At 42.7% G+C, this 26,590-nt stretch overlaps 1 protein-coding gene across 2 annotated transcripts; it reads left to right on the plus strand.

The window, feature by feature from the left end:
* Positions 1–140: 140 nt before the first annotated feature.
* On the plus strand, positions 141–25,882 carry Stx5 (syntaxin 5). Of its 2 annotated transcripts, none has more exons than XM_027944683.2 (11): positions 141–275; positions 956–1,199; positions 3,743–3,813; positions 3,982–4,037; positions 4,227–4,297; positions 8,656–8,772; positions 8,849–8,905; positions 9,069–9,150; positions 9,612–9,718; positions 9,878–9,999; positions 25,131–25,882. In XM_027944683.2, the coding sequence occupies exons 2-11, from the start codon at positions 975–977 to the stop codon at positions 25,288–25,290; spliced, it is 1,068 nt and encodes a 355-aa protein (XP_027800484.2). In that variant the 5' UTR covers positions 141–275; positions 956–974; the 3' UTR covers positions 25,291–25,882. The 2 variants fall into 2 exon arrangements, with proteins under 2 accessions (XP_027800484.2, XP_027800485.2); XM_027944684.2 differs by lacking the exon at positions 141–275 and adding an exon at positions 538–818.
* The last annotated feature ends 708 nt before the right edge of the window (positions 25,883–26,590 follow it).

Below are 26,590 nucleotides of genomic sequence, written 5' to 3' on the forward strand. Positions count from 1 at the left end.
GGGTCCGCTCTCACTCCTCAGGGGTGGGGTCACGGAGGCGGCCTAGCCAATGGGAGGGTGGAGTCGCGCTTGCGTCGGCAGGGGGCGTGTCCCGGCTCGCCGGGCTGGGAAAGGCGTGGCGTAGCCCTTCGTCACGGGGGTGGGGTTACGTGTAGGTGACGTGGCGGCTCCTAGTCTTTGGTCGGGTTTCGGCGGCTCCAGCGCCCCGGGAGGAGGCGGTGACGGCCGAAGAGGTTGTGGCAGTGGCGACGGCGGCGGCAGGCGGTAGGAAGGAGGTAGGACCCGCTCTAAGAGGGGCTTGGCCGCCGTGTCAGCTCCGGGACGGTGGCTTCACGGGGGCGGCGACGAGCGGGGGGGGAAGGGAACCGGGGGCGAGCGGGCAAGTCCTGCCGGCCGGGCTCCTGGTGAGCGAATACCTCGCCGTCCAACCAGGAAAGCCCTGTGGAGAACGACGTCGGCATTAGCTAATCAGGGGTTGCAGTCTTCCAGAAGGCGGAACTTTATAGGGGGTGGGACTTCCTGTTTCAAATAAACACCTAGAGGTTTCCCCCTCCGCCCACCGAAGTGTGTCCGCTCTCGGGGGTCCTTCGCGGTTTCCCACTGAGGGGTTGAAGGAAATCGCGGATAGGAGAGGGCCCCGTTATCTCCCGGGACAGTTGCACAGGCCAGGCTGGAGCCTTGGTGCCACGGGACCGGGCTCTGGCTTTCCCTCGGCTTCAGGACCCCGGCCCGCGCTCTGGCCGCCTGAGCCAAGTTGGAAGAAGAGTCTGAGAGGGTTCGCCTTGGGCCAGGAGGAAACAGGCCCTTTCCCACAGCAGGCAGGTCCCAGGATCCGCGGGTGGCCTTGGGCGCGAAAGACTGCCAAATGCAGGAAGGGCCAGAGGATTTGCTAGTTGAGGGGGGAGTTGTGGAGAAGGAGGCTTCCTGGGGAATGACACTCTCCCCTTCATGACAGTCCGAGGTTATGCGACTCGATGATCCCGCGGAAACGCTACGGGTCTAAGAACACGGATCAGGGTGTCTACCTGGGTCTCTCAAAGACACAGGTCCTGTCCCCTGCAACTGCTGGCAGTAGCAGCAGCGACATCGCCCCTCTGCCCCCTCCAGTGGTCCTGGCCCCTCCCCTTCCTGACACCATGTCCTGCCGGGATCGGACACAGGAGTTCCTGTCTGCCTGCAAGTCGCTGCAGAGCCGTCAGGTAAGGAGTGGGAAAGGCAAGAATGAGCCCTACTAAACCTGGTTGGGGGTATATTCCAGCACTTTTAAGTGAAATAATTTTTGGGGAAACCTGATGCTGACAGGTTGGATAGGGTCCATAGGACCTACTAAGCCACAAAAAGTGGACTTGTTAATGGAAGGCAAGGACCCAGACTTTTTTTTTTTTTTTTTTTTTTTAAATTGGTAAGGAATTCCCTAGAGAGTAGTAGGATTGTTATTCTAGAAGGAATACCTCGGATAAAGGTGACTAAGGTATTTGAATAATGAACAAGTTCTAGAAAGAGCTTTTAGTTGAGACACATGCACCTTGGATTCTAATTCTAGTGTACTACACAAGTTTGCTCTGCCACCATGGGGAACCTAGTTAATTCAATTGGGCCTCAGTTTTTCTATGTGTATAGTAGAGGGTCAGGGAAAGGAAAGAAGTCTTTTTTTTTTTTTTAATTTTTTATTGTTGGCTGTTCAAAACATTACATAGTTCTTGATATATCATATTTCACACTTTGATTCAAGTGGGTTATGAGCTCCCATTTTTACCCCATATACAGATTGCAGAATTACATCAATTACACATCCATTGATTTACATATTGCCATACTAGTGTCTGTTGTGTTCTGCTGCCTTTCCTATCCTCTACTACCCCCCCTCCCCTCCCCTCCCCTCTTCTCTCTCTGCCCCCTCTACTGACATTCATTTGTCCCCCTTGTATTATTTTTCCCTTTCCCCTCACTTCCTCTTGTATGTACTTTTGTATAACTCTGAGGGTCTCCTTCCATTTCCATGCAGTTTCCCTTCTCTCTCCCTTTCCCTCCCACCTCTCATCCCTGTTTAATATTAAAATTCTTCTCATGCTCTTCGACCCTACTCTGTTCTTAGTTATTCTCCTTATATCAAAGAAGACATTTGGCATTTGTATTTTAGGGATTGGCTACCTTCACTTAGCATAATCTGCTCTAATGCCATCCATTTCCCTGTAAATTCTATGATTTTGTCATTTTTTAATGCAGAGTAATACTCCATTGTGTATAAATGCCACATTTTTTTTATCCATTCATCTATTGAAGGGCATCTAGGTTGGTTCCACAGTCTTGCTATTGTGAATTGTGCTGCTATGAACATCGATGTAGCAGTGTCCCTGTAGCATGCTCGGAAATAAGTCTTTTAGATCAGTAATTTTTACCAAAATCACTTTGGAGGGTTTTGTTTTGTTTTGTTGGTGTTACTGGCGATTGAACCCAGGGCCTTGTACATGCCAGGAACACATTCTGCTATTCAGTTACATCCCTCTCCCTTTTTGAATTTTATTTTGAGACAGGGTCTTTAAGTTTCTGGGGCTGCCCTTGAACTCATGATCCTCCTGCCTCAGCTTCTGGAGTAGCCAGGATTATAGTAATTGGGAATACAGGCATGTGCTACTTTGTCCAGCTAGAGTTTTGTTTCAGTAAAGACTTTGTGAATCCAGGTGAGTCCTGAGTAACTTGTTAAAATTTTTGGTACTGGGGATTGAATCCACAGGTGCTTTACCAATGAGCTACATCCCCAGCCCTTTTTGTTTTTTATTTTGAGTTACTTACGACCTCACTAAGTTTCTGAGGCTGGTCTGGAAATTGTGATCCTCTTGCCTCAGCTTCCTGAGTTGCTGGGATTACAGGCATAATCCACTGTGCCCAGCCTGAGTAACTGTATTTTAAAATACTTTTAAATTTCAGCTTTTGTTAACAATTTTTCTCCAAGAATTTTGTGATCTCCAGGAACTTTCTAGTTTCCTCATTGATTCCCTGATTCCAAGGATAGAGTGGCTGTACTAGCCAATTTTTTTTTCCAATAACAAACTGATTTTAATATCTGAAGTATCAGGTGCAGCATGAGCACTTGGTGACTCATAAAATGTTGCTGTCACTATTTTGCTAATAGTTTCTGTTCCCTTTCCATTTACTGACCCAATTAACTGTATGGGTCTTTGACAGTGTTTCATGTTGACTTTCATTCATAGCTTTTAGCTTTCTTACTCTCTCCCCAATTTTTTTTTTTTATATTTTTATTTTTTTTTTCTAGTTATCGGTGGACACAACATCTTTGTTTGTATGTGGTGCTGAGGATCGAACCTGGGCCACACGCATGCCAGGCGAGCGTGCTACCACTTGAGCCACATCCCCAGCCCTCTCCCCAATTTTTTTAATGTTTACAATGTATTAGACAGTTGGCTATAGTACTTTATGGCCCTTATGTTAATAGTAATCTTAATAGTAATAAGAGTAGTTAGGTTGTCTTCATTTTGTAGAAGAGGAAATAGAGATTCAAAATAAGTAACTTACCATAAATCTTTCAGTTCCTAAGTGGTGAAGTCAGCATTTGAACCCAGGTCTACTTGTCTTCTTTTCGGCTAAAATACCACTGATAAATATGAATTATCTGATGGTAGATACCTCTAGTACTAGAAAGAGTTTATTGGACATGTGAACAGTGAAAGCTGCAAATATGTAGTGGGGAGCTAAGTTGTCACCTCTTGGCATTGCTTTTCAGAATGGAATCCAAACAAATAAGCCGGCTCTGCGTGCTGCCCGACAGCGCAGTGAATTTACCCTCATGGCCAAGTGAGTTGAGATAAGATTTGTGGTGGGGTGATATAATGTCCAAGAAAGAAGTAAGCATGCAGACTGGTGACTTGGCCATGAGGGCTGGGATTGGTTTTGTTAGAACTAATGTGGAAATAGCCTATTTCCTGCCTTTTCCACGGTGTTCTCACTAGTGATTGTTTGCAGGCGCATTGGGAAAGACCTCAGCAACACATTTTCCAAGCTGGAGAAGCTGACAATCTGTAAGTGTTTTGGGATCTTTCAGAGGTGGGGTAGTGAACCAGAGAGGGTGCTCCCTGAGCTTTGTCTTTTTCTGTGTTTGTGTGCTTTGTGGTGCTAGGGATTGAACCCAGTGTCTTGCATGTGCTCTGCCAATAAGCTAATCTCCAGCCTTTTAACTCATCTGTTGTAATTTCCTGTTGTCTCTGCAGTGGCAAAGCGCAAGTCCCTTTTTGATGATAAAGCAGTGGAAATTGAAGAGCTAACATATATCATCAAACAGGTGAGCTGCTAGTTATCAGGAGAGCCAGCATTCTAATTGGATCACTTTCATCATTTTCCATTGACATAGAGGCCCGGAGCAAGTTTCTAGAGCCAGCCCTAAACATCTGTTCCCCCATTTAGTCAGTAGATGCTTACTGATTATCTACCAAGCACTGTACTAGGCTCTGGTGACACAAACATGAGGCAAAGTTCTTACTTTCAAGGACTTACTACGCAAAAGAGTGATCCAGCTCCATGATCTATACTTACAGTGAGTAGGAATGAATGATAAAGAAAAGATCTTACAAAAAGATGATTGACACAGTAGGGGGTACTGGGAAAGATTGATAGACTAGAGGGTGAAATCTGAGCTGAATTCAAGGCTGGGTGTAAAGGTAGTAGGAGGACATTCCAGGAAGATGAAGCTATGCAGAGGTGTGGATAATAAAAGGAAAAGTCTGGGCTGGAGATATAGCTCAGAGGTAGAGAGCTTGCCTGGCATGTGTGAGACTTGGGGTTCCATTCCCAATACTGTAAAAAGAAAAAAAAAAAACAAGTCTCAGATGTCACCTGCTCAGGGAGGCCTATCCCAATCATAGTGTGGGTCCCCCCTCCCCCTTTGGTTCTTGGAATTGAACCCAGGGGTGCTTAACCACTGAGCCACATCCCCGTCCCACCCCATCTCCCTTTTTTTTTTTTTTTTAATTTTGAGACAGGGCCATGCTAAGTTGCTGAGACTGGCTTTGAACTTTTGATCCTCCTGCCTCAGTCTCCTGAGTTGCTGGGATTATAGGCATGTGCTACCACACTTGGCAATCGTGGTGTTTAATGCTCCATCAGCCCAAACTCCTATCCTCCTTACTCTGCTCTATTTCTTTTTTCATAATATTTGAACTTTCTAACATTCTCTATAATTAGCTTATTTTTATTTATTGTTTATTCCTTCCTCCCTCCTCATTTCCCACATTCCACCTCTCAATAAAAAGAAAGAAAAGATACATGAACACCACAATACCAGGTTTTTTTTTTTTTTTTTCTTCTTGTTCACAGATGTACCCCAAGGGCTTATAAGTGTCTAGCATCTAGTAGGCACTGATTGAATAAGTGATTCGCAGGAGACTGGAAAGATAGTTTGGTGACTGCTTATGAAGAATAATGTGTGCTATGCTAAGGGCTGTGGAATCATCTTGAATGCTGTGGGCTACAAGTGTAGTCTGACTTGGAACATGGACAGGGCAGAGATGAGGAAGGAGGCTGCTTTGATTGTCCTGAATAAAGATGATGATGATGATGACAGAGGCCAAAGGGCAGACCTATTCCATGCTGGTGGAAAAAAGAGAGTTCCTCTAACTATTGGGGTTTTATTGTTTATGCATTTAAGAAGCAGCCTACTAGGTTTAGAAGGGCTTGAATTCAAATAAGTCTACCGTTTAGATTGTGACTTGGGTACCTCCTAACTTCTCTGAGCTTTAGTTCCCTTATCAGTAAGGAGGAGATGATGATGATGCCTACCTCACAGTCCTCTTTAAGGTTCATTTGTTTCCTTTAATTACTAACATAGTTGAGTGACTTTCAGGGCTATGACTACTGTACCTAGGGGGATTCCTACAGGCTAGTCTGGCTGAAGAAGGGACATTTAGACCCAAATATGAAGGAAAGTTCATCCAAAGATCTGGTGGGAGCATATTCCAGAAAGTGGGAATGTAGTTTGTAAAGTGGGAACAGCAAAGGGAAAAGATCCAAAGTGTGGGTAACCTTGAGGCACAAAGGGAAAAGGTCCAGAGTGTGGCTACAGCCCAGCAGGTGAGGAGACTAGATGGTGGCAGGGGCTAGACCAGAGAGCCTGTACAAGCCAACTAAGGAGATGGGTCGTATTCTAAATTTAGTGGTAAAAGCTCCTGGGAGATTGGTATTTTTGGTTTTGTTTGTTTTTTTGGTACTAGGGATTGCAGACAAATGCCTTAGCACTGTGCTAAGGCATTTGCACACTCATCTAAACCTAGCACTGGTAGGACCCAGGTTCGATTCTCAGTACCCCATAAAAATTAAGGCATTGTGTTGTGTCCATCTATAAAAAAAAAGATATTCTTTCTCTCTTCTCTTCTCTTCTCTCTCTTTCTCTCTTTCTTTAAAAAAAAAAAAAAAAAAGAATAGCTTTTAGGTTTTTGGTCCGAGCATCTGGTGTATAGTGGTGCCATTTACCAAAAATGAAAAAGAAAGAAGGAGAAAAATGGCTGTTTTCTTTTTTTCTTTTTTGGTACTGGGGATTGAACTCAGGGGCGCTAGAGCCATATTCCCAGCTCTATTTTGTACTTTATTTAGAGACAGTGTTTCATTGAGTGCTGAGATGCTGAGAGCCTGGGTTTTTGCTGAGGTTAGCTTTGAACTCATGATTCCCCTGCCTTGGCCTCCCGAGCTGCTGGGATTATAGTCATGCACCCCCGTGCCCTGCCAAGAATAACTTTTTTTTTTAAATATTTTTTAGTTGTTGATGGACTTTTATTTATTTATATGTGGTGCTGAGAATCAGACCCAGTGCCTCACACATGCTAGGCAAGCACTCTACCACTGAGCCACAATCCCAGCCCAAGAATAACTTTTTTTTCCCCCAAGAATAGCTTTTGAGGGTAAATTAAAACCTGTTAAGTAAAAGAATTTTCTTTGTTAAATTTAAGGACAGAGATAAAATGGAAACACTCTCAGCATGTTACATGGCACACTGTAAACAAATACAAAGCAATTATGGAGTTTTGTGTTTCAGTGTCGTTTTGGCACTAGACATCAAACCCAGGGCCTCACACATGGCTAAGCACTTTCTCACTGAGCTAGCTACATTTCCAGCTCAGTCATAATGTTTAATAGAGTACTAAGTACACAGTAAGCACTCAGTAGATTACATTTGTATAGTAGCAAATAGCTGGGCTAAGGAGATGTGAGTATGTGATTAGGTGCTTCTCACTTGGGTGCCGTTGTGGGCAGTGGTGCCTTTTTAAAGCCAGAACCCTAGGGGAGATTTTGTCAGGGAGAAAATTTGCAACCCTCCTGCCTCAGCTTCCTAAGTAGCTGTGCATCCCAGCACTCTGTTCTCTTGCTCTCTCTTTTTTTTTTTTGGCAGTACTGACTGAGTATCATCAAACCTAAGGCAAACATTGAGCCACTGAGCTATATCCCCAGCCCTCTTTCTTTCTTACCTAAACTCGTTACATGGATTCTGGTGTTGTATCTAAGACCTTCTACAATATCCAAGAGAAAAATTCAGAATTTTTCTTTCTAGTCCTGTGCCACTGTGTCTAGCTCTAGCCTATTTATTGATTCATTTATTTTGGTTCCAGAGATTGGACCCAAGGATGCTTCACTCTTTTTTTCATTTTTTTTAGTTTTTGGTGGACACAACATCTTTGTTTATATGTGGTGCTGAGGATCGAACCCGGGCCGCATGCCTGCCAGGCGAGCACGCTACCGCTTGAGCCACATCCCCAGCCCCATTTTTTAAAAAATTTTTGAGATAGGGTCTCACTCAGTTGTTGAGGCTGGCTTTGAATTCACGATCCTTCTGCCTCAGCCTCCCAAGCTGCTAGGGTCACAAACATGTGCCACCATGCCTGGTACTCTGGCCTATTTCTTATATTCATTATTTATTCTTGACCACCTCCTCTCCCCACCATTTCCTTATGGGGATGGAACCCAGATGCTAGCACATGCTCAGGAAGTACTCTACCACTGAGCTACTACATCCCTAGGCCACCTCTTTTCTTTTCTCACCCTGGGACAAGCTTTCTTGGTCACTTGCTGGCTGCCACCTCCATTTTCTTTGTCTCACTTGTCCCTTGGCAGGCTGGTTTGGGGAGCAGTTGACACACTGGTGTAGAAAGCATGGCTCTGCTACTAACTCACTGTGTGTGACCTTGGACAATTCACAGTTTTACTCTTGCTGTAATATTACAAATTCTTTGTGTAAAAATCATTTTGTTGATTGCTCTGGAAAACTTTGGTGCCTTCAAGTCCTCCCTTTTCCTGAGTATTGTACAGGTGCTTTGTTGGACAGCATGCTCTGGGTCCAAGACTTGTCCTGTGAAATGGTTTTGTAGCCTCACAGGGTGGAGCAGGACATAAGTAGAGGGGTAAATGAGAATCAGTCACCCATAAATGGATGAGGCCCTACTTTGCGTTTTTCTGGCTCTTCTCTGCAGGTACTGAGACAGAGCAAACACAAGAGCTTGGAAAATTCTAGCAAGCCCTTCTGATCTGACTGTCTGGGACACTCACTCCTGCTAGTAACTTTCATCCTGCCTTCCCTGCTAGAGATGGCCATGGATAGAGACGCTGGCTGAGGACTCCTTGGTTAATACTCGGTTTTTCTATGGGCTCTTTTACCAGGACATCAATAGCCTCAACAAACAAATCGCTCAGCTTCAGGATTTTGTGAAGGCCAAGGGCAGCCAGAGTGGCCGGCACCTGCAGACCCATTCCAACACCATTGTGGTCTCCTTGCAGGTGGGACCTTGGGGATGGAGGGAGGGAGTGAGAAAACTGGATTTTCTTTGCTTGATTCTTTCTCCTTTTCTTCTAGTCAAAACTGGCTTCCATGTCCAATGACTTCAAATCAGTTTTAGAAGTGAGGACAGAGGTGAGAGGAATCTGAAAAAAGGGATAGAAATGTGGGAGTAAGGGCCCAAGAGAAAATGGAAAAGGGACAAGTTCCACAGGGTCATGGGGCTAAGAAGAGGGATCTCTTTAATATACTCACTTACAGAGGCATCAGGACCTTTGCATTTTTTCCCTAACCCCAGAATCTGAAGCAGCAGAGGAGCCGGCGGGAACAGTTCTCCCGGGCGCCTGTGTCAGCCCTGCCCCTTGCCCCCAACCACCTGGGTAAGTCACAGGCAATATGGGAAGCCCTGGTGGCTACTCTTGGTTACTGTGGCTGTGATGGCATCTAGAGACAGGTATTGGATAGGAGAATGGAGGGGCCAGGAATTTGGTAGGCATTTCTCAGATGTCAGACTTGATTATGGGGATTCATTATCCACAATTAGTCTTCCACATTCTCTCTGTTGGGGGTGAATTCAATCATTTTGAGATTGAATTAGAGTATCTAAATGTTTTGTGCACTTATTCACATTCTCTCATTTAATTGTCACAACCACCCTTTGAAAAAGCAACTATTATTATCCCCATCTTACAGGTGAGGAAACTGAGGCTCAGAGAGGTTAAATGATCTGTCCAGGGTCACAAGGCTAGTAAGTGCCAGAGCTGGGATTCAAATCCAGAGCATGTGGGCTTTGAACCTGCCTTTAACTATTAAGATGTGCCATGTCCTCTTTCTTCTGCAGGGGGAGGTCCTGTGGTTTTGGGGGCAGAGTCTCGTGGCTCCAGGGATGTAGCCATTGACATGATGGACTCCCGGACCAGCCAGCAACTGCAGCTCATTGATGAGCAGGTACTCAGGCTCTAAATTGAGGAGGATGAGCTCTTCTGTTCTCTGTGGGTCCCAAGACAGTGGAGCGTGCCATGGGTGGAATGGCAAGCTGGGAAAGTCCTAAAGACTCTTCCCTTGAAGAAGCTCATACTGCTAATTTGCTCTCTTCCTCCCCTAAAGGATTCCTATATCCAGAGTCGGGCAGATACCATGCAGAACATAGAGTCTACAATTGTTGAGCTGGGCTCCATCTTTCAGCAGTTGGCACACATGGTTAAGGAACAGGAGGAAACCATTCAGAGGTGAGGCACTGGCTTATCCCACATAGAGGAGCCTTCTTTTTCCTGTGGATTGGCATCTTGAAGTACCCAGTTTGATGTCCTTTGGAAGAGCAGAGTGGAATCTGGCAGCACATAAGGCCCAGGTCACCTGCTTCTGCTCACTCATTAAGTATTCGTTGAGCACCTGTTCCATGTCAGGTACTAGTCTAGGTGCTAGGCCTACAGTGAGGAATCCCTGTATAGTGAAGACTCTATAGCATGAAGCTCTCTCTGTAGTGTCTATATGGAATTTGATAGAGTGGGTATGGACAGCTGCTAAAAAGAACTTAAAAGCAAGCAAATTTCAGGTACTATAGTAATAAGGGCTATACAGAGACTTAAGTGGGATGATGTCTTAAGAAAAGTGACTTGAGAGCTGTAATCTCATTGCATGCCTGTAATCTCAGTGGCTTGGGAGGCCGAAGCAGGAGGATTTGAACTCAAGCAGGAGGATCTTGAGTTCAAATCCAGCCTCAGCAATCTGGTATGGCCCTAAATAGCTTAGTGTCTCAAAATTAAAAAGAAAAAGAAAGAAATATAGAAAAGTGATTGAGAGCTGGGTGTGGTGGTGCTCACTGATAATCCCAGCTACTCTGGAGATTGAGGCAAAAGGAAGATCCCTTGAGCCCGAGAGTTTGAGAGTAGGCTAGGTAACATAGTGAGACCCTACCACAAAAAAGAAATAAGTAAAATACAATAAAAAAGAAGGCCACTGACTGGGTACATCACAGATTGAGTGGCAGGGAAGGCCACTCGGAAGAAGATAGGATATTTATTTTAGTTAACTTTTTTTTTTTTTTTTTTTAAGAGAGAGAGAGAGAGAGAATGAGAGAATTTTAATACTTATTTTTTAGTTTTCGGCAAACACAACATCTTTGTTTGTATGGTGCTGAGGATCAAACCCGGGCTGCATGCATGCCAGGCGAGTGTGCTACTGCTTGAGCCACATCCCCAGCCCTGTTTTAGTTAACTTTTTAACTAAAACAATTTTAGAGGAGGAAAAGTTTATTTGTGTCTAATGGTTTCAGAGGTCTTATTCCAAAGACCTACTCTGTTCCTCAGGGCTTGAGGTGAAGGAGAATATCAGGTCTGAAGTGTATGGTGAAGGAAAGAAGCTGAGAACATGGCACCAGGAACCAGAGATAGAGTGACAGAGATTCCCTCACCACAGACAAAATATATACCCCAAAGGCACCCTGCCCGCAATGATTCACCTCCTCCAGTCATACCTGCCTGCTCTACAGTTACCACCCAGTTAATCCCTGTCAGTGGATTCATGCACTGATTAAGTTAATGTTCTCATAACTGAATCATTTCACCTGTAAACTTTGCATTTTCTTACACATGAGCTTTTGAGGAACACCTAAAAATCTAACCATAACATTCCCCTTGGCTCCCAAAAGCTCATGCCTGCCTCACATGCAAAATGCATTTAGTCCATTTTCAAGAGTCCCCATGGTCTCAAAAGTTCCAGGATTTCCTAAAAGTACAAGTCCAAAGTCTCCTCTGAGACTCAAGGCAAACTCTCAGTGTGAGTCCCCATAAAAATCAAAAGCAAGTTTGGTGTGGTGGCACAGGCCTATAATCCCAGAGAGGCTCTGGCAAGAAGATCACAAGTTTGAGACCAGCCTCAGCAACTTAGCAGGGCCCTGTCTCAAAGTAAAAAAAAAAAAAAAGGGCAGCGGGGGGGCTTGGATGTGGCTCGATGGTAAAGCACCTCTAGGTTCAATTCTAGGAACAACAACAACAAAAAATCAAAAGTAAGTTATGTATATCCAATATGAAGGCACAGAGTAAACATTTCCATTCCAAAAGGGAGAAAAGGAGAAATAGGGATATACAAAGGAGGGATGGGGCCAAAGCAGACCAAAATTCAGGTGGGCAAATAAATCCTATAGTTCTGTGTCCTGTTTCTGGGGCACATAGCATCTTGATATTCTCTGCAAAGGGTTTGTATAGCTCTGTGCCTGTGGCTTTGGTGGTGGCAGCTTACGTGGCCTCTTAGCTTTCTTAGGCAGACATTCCATGGTACTGGCATTTCTTAATCTCAAGGGTCTCCACTGCAGCTTTGGTTTCCTTCTCACATCTCCATGCATAGCCTCTCAGGGGCTACCTGCAGACTCTGACCCTGGAGCTCTCTGCCTGGCCTCCCAGGCCTTTGGAATTTTGGTGGAAGAGCTTCCATAACCGCCTAATTACAGCATGGACAGCTGAGGATGGTGAAACAACTTCCTAGCACACCCCCGCCCTCACCCCCATGCTGGAAGTGGTCTCTTTTCAAAGAAAATTTTACTTTTACTCCCTGGAGTATGAGATAGGTGTTATTTTGCCAATTCCTGAGGTATGTCCTTAAGCCGTCTTTCTTATTGTCTGGTCAGAGCCTTTGGTGTTTCTTTAGTGGCTGTAATGGTGTTAAAAACCATACATTCCAGCCAGGCACAGTGACTCATGCCTATAACCCCAGCAGTTTAGGAGGTTAAGGCAGGAGAATCACAAATTCAAATCCAGCTTCAGAAATTTAGCAAGGCCCTAAGTAACTTAGCAAGACTCTGTCTCAAAATTGAAAAATAGAAAGGGCTGGGAATGTGACTCAGTGGTTAAGCATCCTAGGTTCAATCCCTGGCATCAAAACAAACAAACAAACAAAAAATTCCCACACATTTCTTAGCCCCAGATTTACTCTCACTTTTCTGGCTAAACTGCAAGTTTATCCAGTCTTTCTTTTTTGCTTTCTATTCCTAATTATCACAATAAACTGCTGCCAACAATGCCCATACCACCAACTGAATGCTGTGCTGCCTAAAAATTCCTTCTGTCAGATTATTTAGTCCATCACCATTAAATTCAGTGTCACAGAAAGTCTCAGGATATGGGCAAAAGGTAAACAGCACATGAATGGCCTCTAGTCAATTTCCAATAGAATTCTCCTTTTCCTCAGATCTCATGAGCCCAGTCATAACTGTCTGCAATCCTATTGGCATTCTGGTTTTCTGAGCTCCCTTAATGGGTAATTCCACTTAAAACATTCTAAAGCTTTTCATCACTAGACTTTCCAAATTTTCCTCATACAAATTCCAAAAAGCTTCTGAATCACATGGTTCGGGTACTTACAGCAGCAAACCCATTCCTGGTGCAAATTTCTGTTTTAGTCACATTTTTCATTGCTGCAACCAAAAGACCTGACACAAACAATTTTAGAGGAGAAAAAGTTTATTTGGGTCTAATGGTTTCAGAGGTCTTATTCCATAGACCTACTCTGTTCCTCAGGACCTGAAGTAAAGCAGAATATCATGGCAGAAGTGTGTGATAGAGGAAAGCAGTTGGGAATATGGCACCAGGAAGCAAAGAGAGATGCAGAGAGACAGAGATTCCCTCACCACAAATAAAGTACAAAACCAAAGGCATGCCCCCAATGACCCAGCTCTAGCTACACCTTTACTTGCCCTAGTTACCAGACAGTTAATCCCTATCAGTGTATTGATGCACTGATTAGGTTAAGGCCCTCATCACCTAATCATTTCACCTGTAAGCCTTCTTGCATTGCCTTACACATGAGCATTTGGGAAATGCCTAAAATCTAACAATAACATTATTACTGCCAGGTATGGTGGCATACACCAGCAAATCAGGAGGCTAAAACAGGAAGATTGCAAGTTCAAGACCAGGCTCAGCAATTTAGGGAGGCCCTAAGCAACTTGGTGAAACTCTGTCTCAAAATAAAAAATAAAAGGGGCTGAGGATATGGCTCAGTGGTTAAGCACCTGATACAAAAAAAGGTTACAAGATTTGACTGTGTGTGTGTGTGTGTGTGTGTGTGTGTATGTGTGTGTATCTGTATCCCCAGTTCTAGGGATCAGACTTAGGTCCTTACACAGGCTAGGCAAACACTGTACCACTGAGCTACACCCCTAGCTGAGTCTCATAAGAGGATTAGCTGGGCATGGTGATATGTGCCTGTAATCCCAGCAGTTTGGGAGACTGAGGCAGGACGATTACAAGTTTGAAGGCAATTTAGCTAGGCCCTAAGCAACTTGGTGAGATCCTGTCTCAGATAAAAAACGAAAAGGGCTAGGGATGTGGCTCAGTGGTTAAGCACCCCTGGATTCAATCTCCAGTACTTAAAAAAAAAAAAAAAAAAGAATCTTTTGGTAACATTGTAGGTCTCTAGGACAGTACAGAAGCAGGGAGATCATTGCAGAGGCCTTTTAAGTAATTTAGGCAGGAGATCATGATAGCAGTGGGGGTGGTGGTGAATAGTTATTTCCACCATGTGGCCTGCGCATTGGTTTCATTAATGAGGTTCTTGGCATAAAAGTTAGCTAGCAGAGATCGAAATAAACACACAGACTCAGTTACCTTTTTCTATGACCAGGTCGGAGACGGCTCCCCTCTCTGGCTCCAACCAGGAGCAAGGATTACTCAGGGCTAGCAGGAGAGAGAGAGAGAGAGCGAGCACGCCAGGGAGTAGCCTTTTATTGGGGAACAAGAAATTCAGGGGATAATTCCATCCAATGAAGGTTGAGGGGGGGTGGCACTCCAAGGACAGGGTCAATGATTGGGCCCCCCCGGGGTCAGTGGTCAGTCACACCCCCACACGAACGGGTTCTTTCATCAGGAGAGGGCCGGGAAAATTCTGACACAGCCAGAAGCCTCAGACCCAAACCGGGAGTCACCCAGTCACGCGTGAGGATGGCTCTCCACAGTTATTTATGTATAAAGTTTAAGGTTATCTGAGCTAAATAAAGAGTATTAAAGAAGTGGAACTGGGTATGGTGGCCCACACCTATAAATCCCAGTAGCTGTGCAGGCTGAGGCAGAAGGCTCACAAGTTTGATGCCATTCTTGGCAACTTAGTGAAACCCTGTTTCAAAAATTAAAAAAAACAAAGGACTGAGGAAATAGCTTAGTGGTAGAGTGCTTCTGGGTTAACTCTCTAGTTTAAATTAAAAAGAAAGAAAAGAATAGAATGAAGGGTGGAGTTTATGATAATTCAGGTTTTGGACTTGAGCAAGCAAGAAGATCCTCGTGCCTTCACTTAAAATAGGGCTGTCTACCTTGGGTGGAGTAAGTGTAAGGAGAAAATAAGCTCCTTAAGTTCAACACCTCCAACAATACTTTAGACATTTAAGTGGAGATATTTAACAGACTGATTGCTATATGGAGATCTGGAAAGAAATGTGGGCAGAATTGGATTTTTTTTTTTTTTTCTCCTCAGTACAGGATATTGAACCCAGGGGTACTTTGTTACTTTTATTTTGAGACAAGGTCTTCTTAAGTGGCCTGGATCTTGCAAATCTTCTGCCTCAGCTTCCCAAGTAGTTGAAATTATAGGTTTTTAATCACAGAATTGGACTTTGAAACTGAATAGGGAGTACATAATAAAGAGGAAAAATGAAGCCCTGAGTTCCTGGGCCATATTTTAATTCAAGTCTTAATTCTGGGAGAACACTAAAAATGAGACCAGCTGGGGAGGAAGAATAAAAATAAATATGGTCCTAGGAGGCAACAAAATGAGTAAAGGAAAGAGTGTCAGTTGGGATAAATGTTGCTGACAGGCCAGCAAGATGGAAGCTGAGAATTTAATCAGTGTTTTATTTAGTTCATTAACTTTTCTTTTTTTTTTTTTTTTTGGCACTAGGGATTGAACCCAGGGACACTTTACCACTGAGCCACATCCCCAGCCTTTTTTACTTTTTATTTTGAGACTGGGTCTCTCTAAGTTGCTGAGGCTGGCCTTGAACTTGAACTTGTGATCTTCCTGCCTCAGACAGGAACTGATTAAAATTCGTTTTCAACTCCATTTAAATTTATCTGTTGGTATTATAGCTATTTGTTATTGACATTTTTTTAAAATGCTTGCTTTAGAGATTGTAGTATGCATCATTAGCTTTTCAGAGTTACTTTGTATAAAATGAAAGAACTTTGCCATCTTTTCTCTAATCTTTAAGCTATGTATTATCATATTTGTTGCATCTACATAATTTTATATAAATCTTACAGTACACTATTGTAATTTTTGTTTTAAAGGTAAGTGTATTTAATGAAACTAAGAGGGGAAGCTATTCTCTTTACTGTTTCCAGTGCTTTCTTCTTTCCTAAAAATATCCAAGTCACCTTTGACATGACTTCCCTTTAACTTGAAAGAAGCACTTCCCTTATAGCACTTTTGCAGCAGTACAATCTGCTGGTGACAGATTCTTTCAGTTTGTTTTTATCTGAAAATGTATTTACTTGCTTTTTTTTTTTTTAAATGGTGCTGAGGTTGATTCCAGGACTTGTGGGGTACTCTCTTATCTTTGGTTTTTAGCAGTTGACTATGATATATGTAGACATGGTTTTTTTTGTATTTATTCTGTTTTTTTTTTTTTTTTTTTTTTTGAGGGGAGTGTTCTCTGAGATTCTTAAATCTGTGAATTTATGTCTCTCACCAAATTTTAGTAGAAGTATTTGGCCATTACATTTTTCTACCTCTTCCTATTATCTTTATCTGAGAATACATATGTGTATATACATATTCTATTTTTTTTTTTTTAATATTTATTTATTTATTAGTTTTCGGCAGGCACAACATCTTTGTTTGTATGTGGTGCAGAGGATCGAACCCAGGCCGCACGCATGCCAGGCGAGCGCACTACCGCTTGAGCCACATCCCCAGCCCTACATATTCTATTATATATATGTCTATTCCTTTCCAGTGTTCTCGTCAGTCTGCTGTTAAGCCTATCTTGTGAATTTTTAACTTCATCTATCATATTTTTCAGGGTTGTTGATTTTTGTTTTTATTTATTTTTTTTTTTTTTTGTGGTGCTGGGGATGAAACCCAGGGCCTTGTGCATGCGAGGCAAGCACTGTACCAACTGAGCTATGTCCCCAGCCCATTTTTCAGTTTTAAATTGCCATATGGTTCTTTCTTCCTTTCTGTGTGTGTGTGTGTGTGTGTGTGTGTGTGTGTGGTGTTAGGGTTTGTACCCAGGGCCTCTTGCTGGGTAAGCACTTTATCACTGAGGTGGAACCCCAGCCATCTATAGCTTGTGTTTATATGCTGAAATTTACTACGTTTCAGTCATTACGAGCATTTTTCTCTAGGTTACAATAACCACTTTAAGATCCTTGTTTGCTAATTTCCAATATATGAGTTATCCTAGGTTTTGTCATACTCTTTGCCTTGTTTTGAATATAGGTCAGATCACACTTTCTTATTTCACTGAATGTTTACCAATTTTTTGTACGTCATGATTGATACATTATAGAATTTCTGTTTCCCTAGAGAATGTTGACTTTTTTTTTTTTCTTGGTGGTACTGGGGATTGAATCCAGGGTCTCACACGTTAGGTAAATGCTGTACCTCTGAGGTACATCCGGATTCCCAAGAACGTTGACATTTGTTTTTGCAAGCAATTAACTTGGCTGAACTAGGGTAGCTGATTTTTACATTTTGTATAATATTTCTAGTTGTTATTTGTGGAATGGGTTGGCCAGTAGGACCTACCTAGCCATTACTGGAATCAGAACCTTGAAGAGTAAGAAGAGGGCATTGGATTCAGCTATATAGATGTTCATGACTTTGATTCAGGTTCAGTGGAGGAATGGGAAGAAAAACCTGAATGAGCTGGGTGTGGGGGCACACACCTGAAGAAGAGGCTGAGGCAGGGTGATCACAAATTCAAAGTCAGCCTCAGCAATTTAATGAGGCCCTGAGCAACTTAGTGAGACCCTGTCTGAAAATAAAAAATAAAAAGTGCTGGGGATGTATCTCAGTGGTTAAGTGTCTCTGGGTTCAATTCCTGGTACCAAAAAAAAAAAAAAAAAAAAAAAGGACTAGAGGTGTAGCTCACTGGTAAAACTCTCCTTGGTCTACCCTGAGGAAAAAGGAAAAAAGAGAAAGAGGCCAGAAGCGGTGGTACACACCTGTAATCCTATAATCCCGGTCACTCAGGATACTGAGGCAGAAGAATCTCAAATTCAAGGCCAGCCTCAGACACTTAGGGAGAACCTGTCTCAAATAAAAAGGGCAGGGGATGTAACTTTGGGGCATAGAGCCCCTGGGTTCAAACCCCAGTTCAGCAAAATAGATTAGATTGTTAAAGGGGTAAAACAATCAGAAAAAAAGTAAGAACAGAGCAAAAGAGTAATTAGAAAAAACAGACAATTCTTTCGAGGAGCTTTGCTTCAGAGTTAGCAAGTAATGGAGCAAATGTCTGTGGGAGAAATGAATCAGAAGTAGGTCCTTTTTGAGCTAGGCACATAGCTCAGTTGGTAGAGTGCTTGCTTCGCATGCACAAGGCCCTGGGTTCAATCCCCAGCATCACAAAAAAAAAAAAAAAAGAAAAAGAATTAGTTGCTTTTTGTGGAAAGAAAGTAGGGAGAAAGGGAGCTTTAATATATATATATATATATATATATATATTTTTATTTCAAATGCTTCTGGGCTGGGGATGTGGCTCAAGCAGTAATGTGCTCCCCTGGCATGAGCGGGGCGCTGGGTTCGATCCTCAGCTCCCCACAAAATAAAGATGTTCTGTCCACCGAAAACTGAAAAATAAATAAATAAATAAGTTTCAAATGCTTCCATATTGTTAGTTTAGGTTTTATTTATAAAGAGAGCAAAAGCACAGTTTGACAGAATCTGTAGCATACTAAGGGACAAGCATTGAATTAATTTTATTGTTCTCTATTGAAATGTGTCACATTGGGTCTAATTTATTTTTTAGCACCTTCATTCGGCATATTGTTTCTTTTTTTTCCTTTTTCTTTTTTGTGGTGCTGGGGATTGAACTGAGGGCCTTATACATGCATAGCAAGCCCTCTACCAACTGAGCTATACCCCCAGCTGTGGGCATATTGTTTCTTTAATGAAGACATTAGCAATTCTTAAAAAATAAATAAATAAATAAAAATAAGGAATTAGTTGCTTTTTGTTAATGAAAAATTTAAAATTCACCAAAAAGTTGAAATAACCATATTAAACACACATATATCTAGCACCTAAATTCAAAAGTTGTTAACATTTGGCTGCTTATCTTTTATTTTTCTGAACCATTTCAGAGAGACTGCAGATATCATGATACTTTATCTCTAGATACTTCAACAAGCTTCTCCTGAGAATGAATTTGACAAAAACCATAGGCTGTTACCACATCCATGAAAATTAACAATTTCCTAATATTATTTAATATCCAGGCAGTGTTCAGATTTTTCCATTTGTCCCCAAGCTGTTTTTTGTTTTTACCTTTTTTTTTTAAACCATTGAAAGAAATATTTATTATTGGTGGGAAGCAAGACAATTTTACAGAAGAATGTTCTGGAAAATTATGGAAGCTTTTGCTCCCCAGCTCTGTTACTGACTCTACCAAGATGCTCATGGGATGATGCAATCCCCATGCTTACTTCTAAAGTGGGTATATTAAAGAGCTTTTAGAGATCCTGAGATCTGAGAGAGATTAGTGTCTGAGCCTCTCAGTTTGCAGGAACATGGTGGCTCCCTGAGTCTGTTGCAGGATAGACTACACTTTCTGGCTGTCTCGGGGCTTGGGCTGCTGAGGTCATGACAGACATGAAAGCTAGCAAAACAAAGGCCTTGCCTCTGCAGCTGGGTCCTGTTTTCCCCTCATGGGCCCCTGGGAACAGATGCTTCTCACAAAGCTGACTCAAGGGGGAAGGAGATGCTCTTTTGGAAAATGCCTCCTGGTACCAGGCTTGGAGCAGCCATCATCAAGGATATCTCAACCTTCTCTCCACTGGCAGCTGAATATACATCTCCCTATGTGCAGGGCATTTAACACATGTTGTCCTAGAGTAATTATCTTTTTTTTTTTTTGAGTAATTATATTTTCAAAAGCATCCCAGTTTGGGTGAAAAATTATGGCTATCATCCTACAGTGACAAGGCCCTACATGTTTATGTATTCTGCTGCCTTGATTGCCAAAACAAAGCATACCTCAAACTCCAGTGGGGTTAAGTAAATTCAGAATGGGTGGCAGAGGGCTCCTAACATTCTGATGTAGTATGACAGACTGGCAGAAGCCTTATCTGGCAGCCCCAGGGTCTTGGGCAAGCCAGGAAGCCAGGTGACTACTCTGGGACATATCCTGCCCAAGTTCAGATAAGCAGGTCAGAAGGTCATGGAGCATCCTGACTCCATCCAGTCTCTGTGGGCAGAATATCTGTATGTTCTTTCTCTAATGCTCTGCCTAAACTTTTTTTTTTAATGGTTTTTATTAATTTTTGCCGTACTGGGGATTGAGCCCAGCAGAACTCTACCACTGAACTACATGTCCAGCCCTTTTTTCTTTTTATTTTAATTTTTTTTTATTTTTTGGTACAGGGAATTTAACTCAGGGACATTGAGCCACATCCCCAGCCCTATTTTGTATTTGATTTAGACACAGGGTCTCTCTGAGTTGCTTAGTGCCTGACTTTGCTGAGTTGCTGAGGCTGACTTTGAACTTGCAATCTTCCTGTCTCAGCTTCCTGAGCCGAAGACATGTGACACTTGCCTAGCTGCTTTTTATTTTGAGACAGGATCTCACTAAGTTGCTCAGGCTGCCTTTGAACTTGTGACCCTCCTATCTCAGCTTCCCAAGTACCTGGTATTACAGGTGTGTACTAGTGAACGCTGCTATAATAGCTTTTTTTTTTTTTTTTTTTTTTTTTTAAGATATATTTTTTAGGGCTGGGGATGTGGCTCAAGCGGTAAGGTGCTCGCCTGGCATGCGTGGGGCGCTGGGTTGGATCCTCAGCACCACATAAAAAAATAAAGATGTTGTGTCCACCAAAAACTGAAAAATAAATATTAAAAATTTCTCTCTTAAAAAAATGATATATTTTTTAGTTGTAGTTGGACACAACACCCTTATTTATTTATTTATTTATTTAATGTGGTGTTGGGAATCGAACCCAGGACCTCACACATGCTACGTGAGTGCTCTACCACTGAGCCACAACCCCAGCCCTATAATAGCTTTTAAAAAATCAAATTCAAGCTGGGCATGGGTAGTACACGCCTGTGATCCCAGCAATGTGGGAGACTGAGGCAGGAGGAGCGACAGTTCAAAGCCAGCCTCAGCAACTTAAGAGAGGCTCTAAACAACTCAGAAAGATATCCCCCCCCCACACACAACAGATTTCTCTAAATAAAATTCAAAAAAGGTCTGGGGATGTGGCTCAGCGCTTAAGTGCCCCTGGGTTCAATCCCTGGTACCAGCCCCACTCTCCCATCCCCCACCCCCCACTCCAAAAAAATCCAAGGGACCAGGAAAGACTAAACTAGTTTCAAGGAAACTTCCACCCCACTCAGTACCCTGCCTTCTCATCTGTTACCAGCTCCTCTTACAGCTAAATCCTAGACTTATAAACTGGATCCCTTTTCCTCTAATCTCCTCAAGGACATCATTTGTTTTGTTTAAGGTACTGGAAATTGAATCCAGGGGTGCTCTACCACTGAGCTACACCCCCAAACCTTTTTTTTTTTTAATATTCATCTTTTTTTTTTTTTAAAGAGAGAGAGAGAGAGAATTTTTTTTAATATTTATTTTTTAGTATTCGGCAGACACAACATCTTTGTTTGTATGTGGTGCTGAGGATGGAACCCGGCCCGCACGCATGCCAGGCGAGCACGCTACCGCTTGAGCCACATCTCCAGCCCCCCCCCCCAAACCTTTTATACTTTTTATTTTGAGACAGGGTCTCATTACATTACCTAGGTTAACCTTGAACTTTTTATCCTCCTGCCTTAGCCTCCCGAAGTAGCTGGAATTACAGACGGGCACTACTGTGTTGGGCTTAAGCACTTTCTTGAGAAACCTAATTTTTAAAAAATTGTTGATAGATCTTTATTTTACTTATTTATTAATATGTGGTGCTGAGAATCGAACCCAGTGCCTCACACATGCCAGGCAAGTGTGCTACCTCTGAGCCACAGCCACAGCCCCAGCCACTAGAAACCACTAGTTTGTGGGTTTTTTGTTTTTTTTTTTTTTTTTTGGTAGTGCTAGGGATTGAACCCAGGGCCTTGTGCATGTGAGGCAAGCACTTTGCCAACTGAGCTATATCCCCAGCCCCTGAGAAATCACTAATTTAATATGAAATTCAATGAGTAGATTCCCAAGCCTCAATTTATAATCTCTGTATGTAAGACCTGAGAATTTTTTAATTTTTGAGAAACTAAAAAATAGGTGGCTTTTTCAACATAATTACCTGATCTAATGTTACTGGATCATTTTATTTTTTGTAAATAAAGATATCAAATACAGAAAAGTTGGGAGGATAGTTTAATGAAGACCTTTATTCCCTCAGGTACAGTTGTTGTAAAAATTTTTTCTCATTTGCTTCCCCTCCCTAGTGAATCCTTTGAGAGTAGGGCAAACATTATGAAAGTTCATCCCCAGATTCTTCAACATGCCCCTTGCTAAAGGTAAAGATGTTCTGAACAGTTACAATGCCATTAACATAACAAAGAAAAGTAACAGTAGTTTCCCAACACTTCATACCTGGTCCATATTTGGATTTCCCCAACTGGATTTTTTTTTTTTTTTAAGTTTTTAGTTTATTTTCCTTCAGATCAAAACCCAGACAAGACTCACACCTGCTTTTGATTCTTATGTCTATTTTGTATTTTTATATGTACATATACATATACATTTTTATATGTATTTTTAATATGTATTTTTTTTTTTTTGTGGCAACACAAAAGGTTTTGGTTCAGTGTTTCCAGATAATCAGATTAAGACCAATTTTGATGTGATGATTGCATTAGTGGATACTCACTTGATGAGGGTTATTCCTTTATTGGTGATGCAGTTTGGTCACATGTTTAAAGTGGTGACCATCAGACTTAAGTATCTGTGGAGTGATGCTTTGAATTGGTGTGAATGTTTAGCTTCTACCACACAGTGATTCTTGCTTGTCATTTTTTAGATTGTGTAAAATGGTGATTTTCTATCATTTCTTCTATACTTATTATTTGACTTCTGTAAAGGAGCTTTCTCTTATTTTAAGTTACCACTATGGAATTGTTAGGGGTTTTTTGTTTTTGTTTTTATTCAATATATTATAATCCATTAGCATAATTTTTTTTTTCTTTCTGGTACTGGGAATTTAATTCAGAAGAACTCTACCAGTTAGCTATATCCCCGGCTTTTTGTTTTTGAGAAAGGGTCCTTGCTAAGCTTCTGAGGCTGACCTCAAACTTGTGATTGTCCTGCTTCAGCCTCCCGAGTACCTGGGATTACAATCCTGTACCACTGCTCCTAGTTTCGCATTATTTTTTTATGATGATCAAGTTTCCTAAATCTGGCCCTACGGAGCCCCACTTCAGGTCAGCTTCTGTGTCCTCTTAACATGATTCCCTTATTCTTTTTTTAGGGGGAGCAGGGTACCAGAGATTGAACTCAGGGGCACTTGACCACTTAGCCACATCCTCAGCCCGGCTTTGCATTTTATTTAGAGATAGGGTCTCACTTAACACACCTCACTTTTTTGCTGAAGCTGGCTTTGAATTTGCAATCGTCCTGTCTCAGCTTTCCAAGCCACTGGGATTATAGATGTGTGTCGCTACACCTAGCTCAGATTGCATTTATTAAGTTTATCCTTTTTTGTTAAGCACAGCCATTCATAATTGCCAAGAAGAGCTTCATTTGGTATAACAAATATATCTACACTGAGAAATGTAATTATGTCCTGAAGCTAGTAAACCTTAGTTAGCCTCTTCAACATAAAAAAATGGAATCACAGTTTTTACGACTGTCTTCCCAAAACCTTGGACTTGGAGCCATTGGCCATCTATTCCTCTTACTTTCCAACTGGATTGCCAGACCCCACCCAATCCATACTTACAGCTCACAAAAATCTTTGTTCCCAGGGACTTCCTTTGCAAAGGCCAGAGTTTTTTTCTTTCATGCACCATTGAATGATAGGGGATATTTTATTTGAAATTTGTCCTTAGGCAAAATCAAATAGCTATGGTGTCACTAGACAATATAATCTTATAGGACCACTATGATAAATACTACCACTGTAAATTGAAACATTATTGTTTGGTACCTAATTATATTTTGGTTTTAGAGTTGCATATGCAGGTCGGCTGCCAAGTGTTTTTGCTTTGCTCAATAATTTCTCAAGAAATTGTTCCTCTGAGGACTTCTCTGTTCTTGGGAGAGAATTTCCCCTGTCTACAGCTTTTCTTATCTTCTGACTTCCTGTCTATACTATTTAAGTTTTTCCTCCTCTCTGACTCGGAATGAGGATGTCCTGAGTATAATGGTCTGTGAACTTTTTCCCCTTATTGCAAATACTGTACATGCCCTGGGGATCGTGGTGCGCGCCTATAATCCTATCAGCTTGAGAGGCTGAAGCAGGAGGATCACAAGTTTGAGGCTAGCCCGAGCAACGTAGCAAGACCTTGTCTCAAAATAAAAAGGGCTGGGGTTGTAGCTCAATGGTAGAGCACCCCTGGGTTCAATATCCAATACTACGAAAATAAAAAAAAAAAAAAACCAGATACATGTTTATTAGATTAAAAATGAATAAATACAGCAAAATTTTAGCAAAAATTTTATCTAATAATTTGGGAGCTTATGTGGGTTGGGGACTTCATACCAACTCATTGCAGACAGTCTAAGGAGCGAAAGGATTTGTGTTTCTCATTTTGCAAATAAGGAAAAATAAGGTTAAATGATTTAGAGATAGAATAAGTGGGAGAACTGGTCTTCAAACTAGAACCAAGAAATACTGCCCTACAAGAGCCTTTTCTCTTTTTCTTTTTTTTTTTTTTTTAATATTACTACTTGTTAAAGTCCTTACCAACTTTTTATTTTAAAATTTTTGTTGGCTTATTTATTCACAGGTACCTACACAAAGCAGGAGACACTGTTGTATATCTTTATTTATATATTTGTGGTGCTTGGGATAGAACCCAGGGCTTTATGCATGCCAGGCAGACACTCTACCACTGAGTCACAGCCCCAGCCCCACAAGAGCCTTTTCTATAAACAAACATACACATTTTTTATTTCTACATATTGTGACCATCTTTTCCATGTCAATAAATAAGACTTCAACAGCATCTCTTTAATCCGGTGTCCTTTTGTTTCCTTCCCTCTCGGCCCTGTTCCCAGGATCGACGAGAACGTGCTAGGAGCCCAGCTGGATGTTGAGGCTGCCCATTCAGAGATCCTCAAGTACTTCCAGTCGGTCACCTCCAACAGGTGGCTTATGGTCAAAATCTTCCTCATCCTCATTGTCTTCTTCATCATCTTTGTGGTCTTCCTGGCCTGAACCCTCTTCACTCTGAGGCACTCCATGGGGGTTTGGTACCCTCCCAGAAGGGCAGGTGGCCAGTGCTGCCACTGAGCCTATGCAGGGTGCTTGGGAGAAAGGCCCTGTGTTTCCCTGGAACTGCTAAGAATGGCCACTGCCCCTGATCCCCCACCCCTTGCCTCTGGCCACCCCGTACTCCCCCTCACTACCCTCAGGCCCATGGAACACATGTGGTTCTGGATTTGGATTCTGCTGTGAAGTGGCTGGAAGGGAGTAGAGACCATCTGGGGGCTGGTGAAGGAGGAGGTTTTTTCCACCAGGAGATTTTTATAAACCCTCCCCAGTCTCTCCGAAAGGAACTATTGGCAGCAAGGGAAGATGATGCCCCTCCCTTCCTTCCTGAGAGTGAGGAGAGGAAGCAAAACTGTCCCAGGGACCAACTTACCATCTGGGTTAGAACTTGGCCTCCTTCCTCTCTTCATTATGTGAGGCAAGGGGCCCTGAGCCCTTCAGCTGCCTGCACAACCCCTGACTTTGGCTGCTGGTGACTCGATCTGCCAAATGCGCTACAGCCCGTTTCCTCTCAATTACAGCAAGACTGTCAGCCTCACTAGCCTTGTTGTCATTTCTGGGTGGGAGCGTCGAAGGGCTTCAGCAAGTAGAGTGAGCCTGAAGGGCTTGGGCGCTTGCTCTGAAGGGGCCCCACCGCCAACTCTGGGCAGCTTTGGGGCTTTGTACACACATCTGTTTCCAGGCAGGGACTAACCAAGCACAGCAACACCTCATTAGCATGGAAACTTCCTTTTGAAAGGGAAAGCTGGATCTCATAGTAGGTCCCTGATTGGTGGCCTACTTAAGCACTGTTTGAACCTGTTTTATCTGCATCCTCCAACCAGTTGACCCCCAAATCTTCCTTGAACTGAATAAGAGGGAGTTATGCCTACTGCCAGAAGCAAAAGGGAAGTGAAGAATTTCTCCTCAATTTCAGCTGAGGTTCTCTCCAACCTCCTCATCAAATCCAAGACAGTCACGAAGAATGGAGAGACCTGCCTGCAATATCCTCCTTCCGAGGAGGTTACAGCACTGCTTTGTCTTTCCTGTTCACCCACAATCCACCACCGGTCACTCCAAGGGCCCCATTTCACACATTCCAAGGGAGGCTCAAGGTATAGAGAACAATCACCACACTCGGGCAGGTACTGGGCTTTTGGGGGTCGAGCCCATCTGTCTTGGCATTTAAAATTTCTCTTTCCAGCAAGTGGCCCACCTTTCCGTCTGCTCTGTTGACGCGTGATGAGGGTGTAGCCGGATGCTAGTG

Source organism: Marmota flaviventris, chromosome 9 (assembly GCF_047511675.1).
Source record: "Marmota flaviventris isolate mMarFla1 chromosome 9, mMarFla1.hap1, whole genome shotgun sequence".
NCBI lineage: Eukaryota > Metazoa > Chordata > Mammalia > Rodentia > Sciuridae > Marmota > Marmota flaviventris.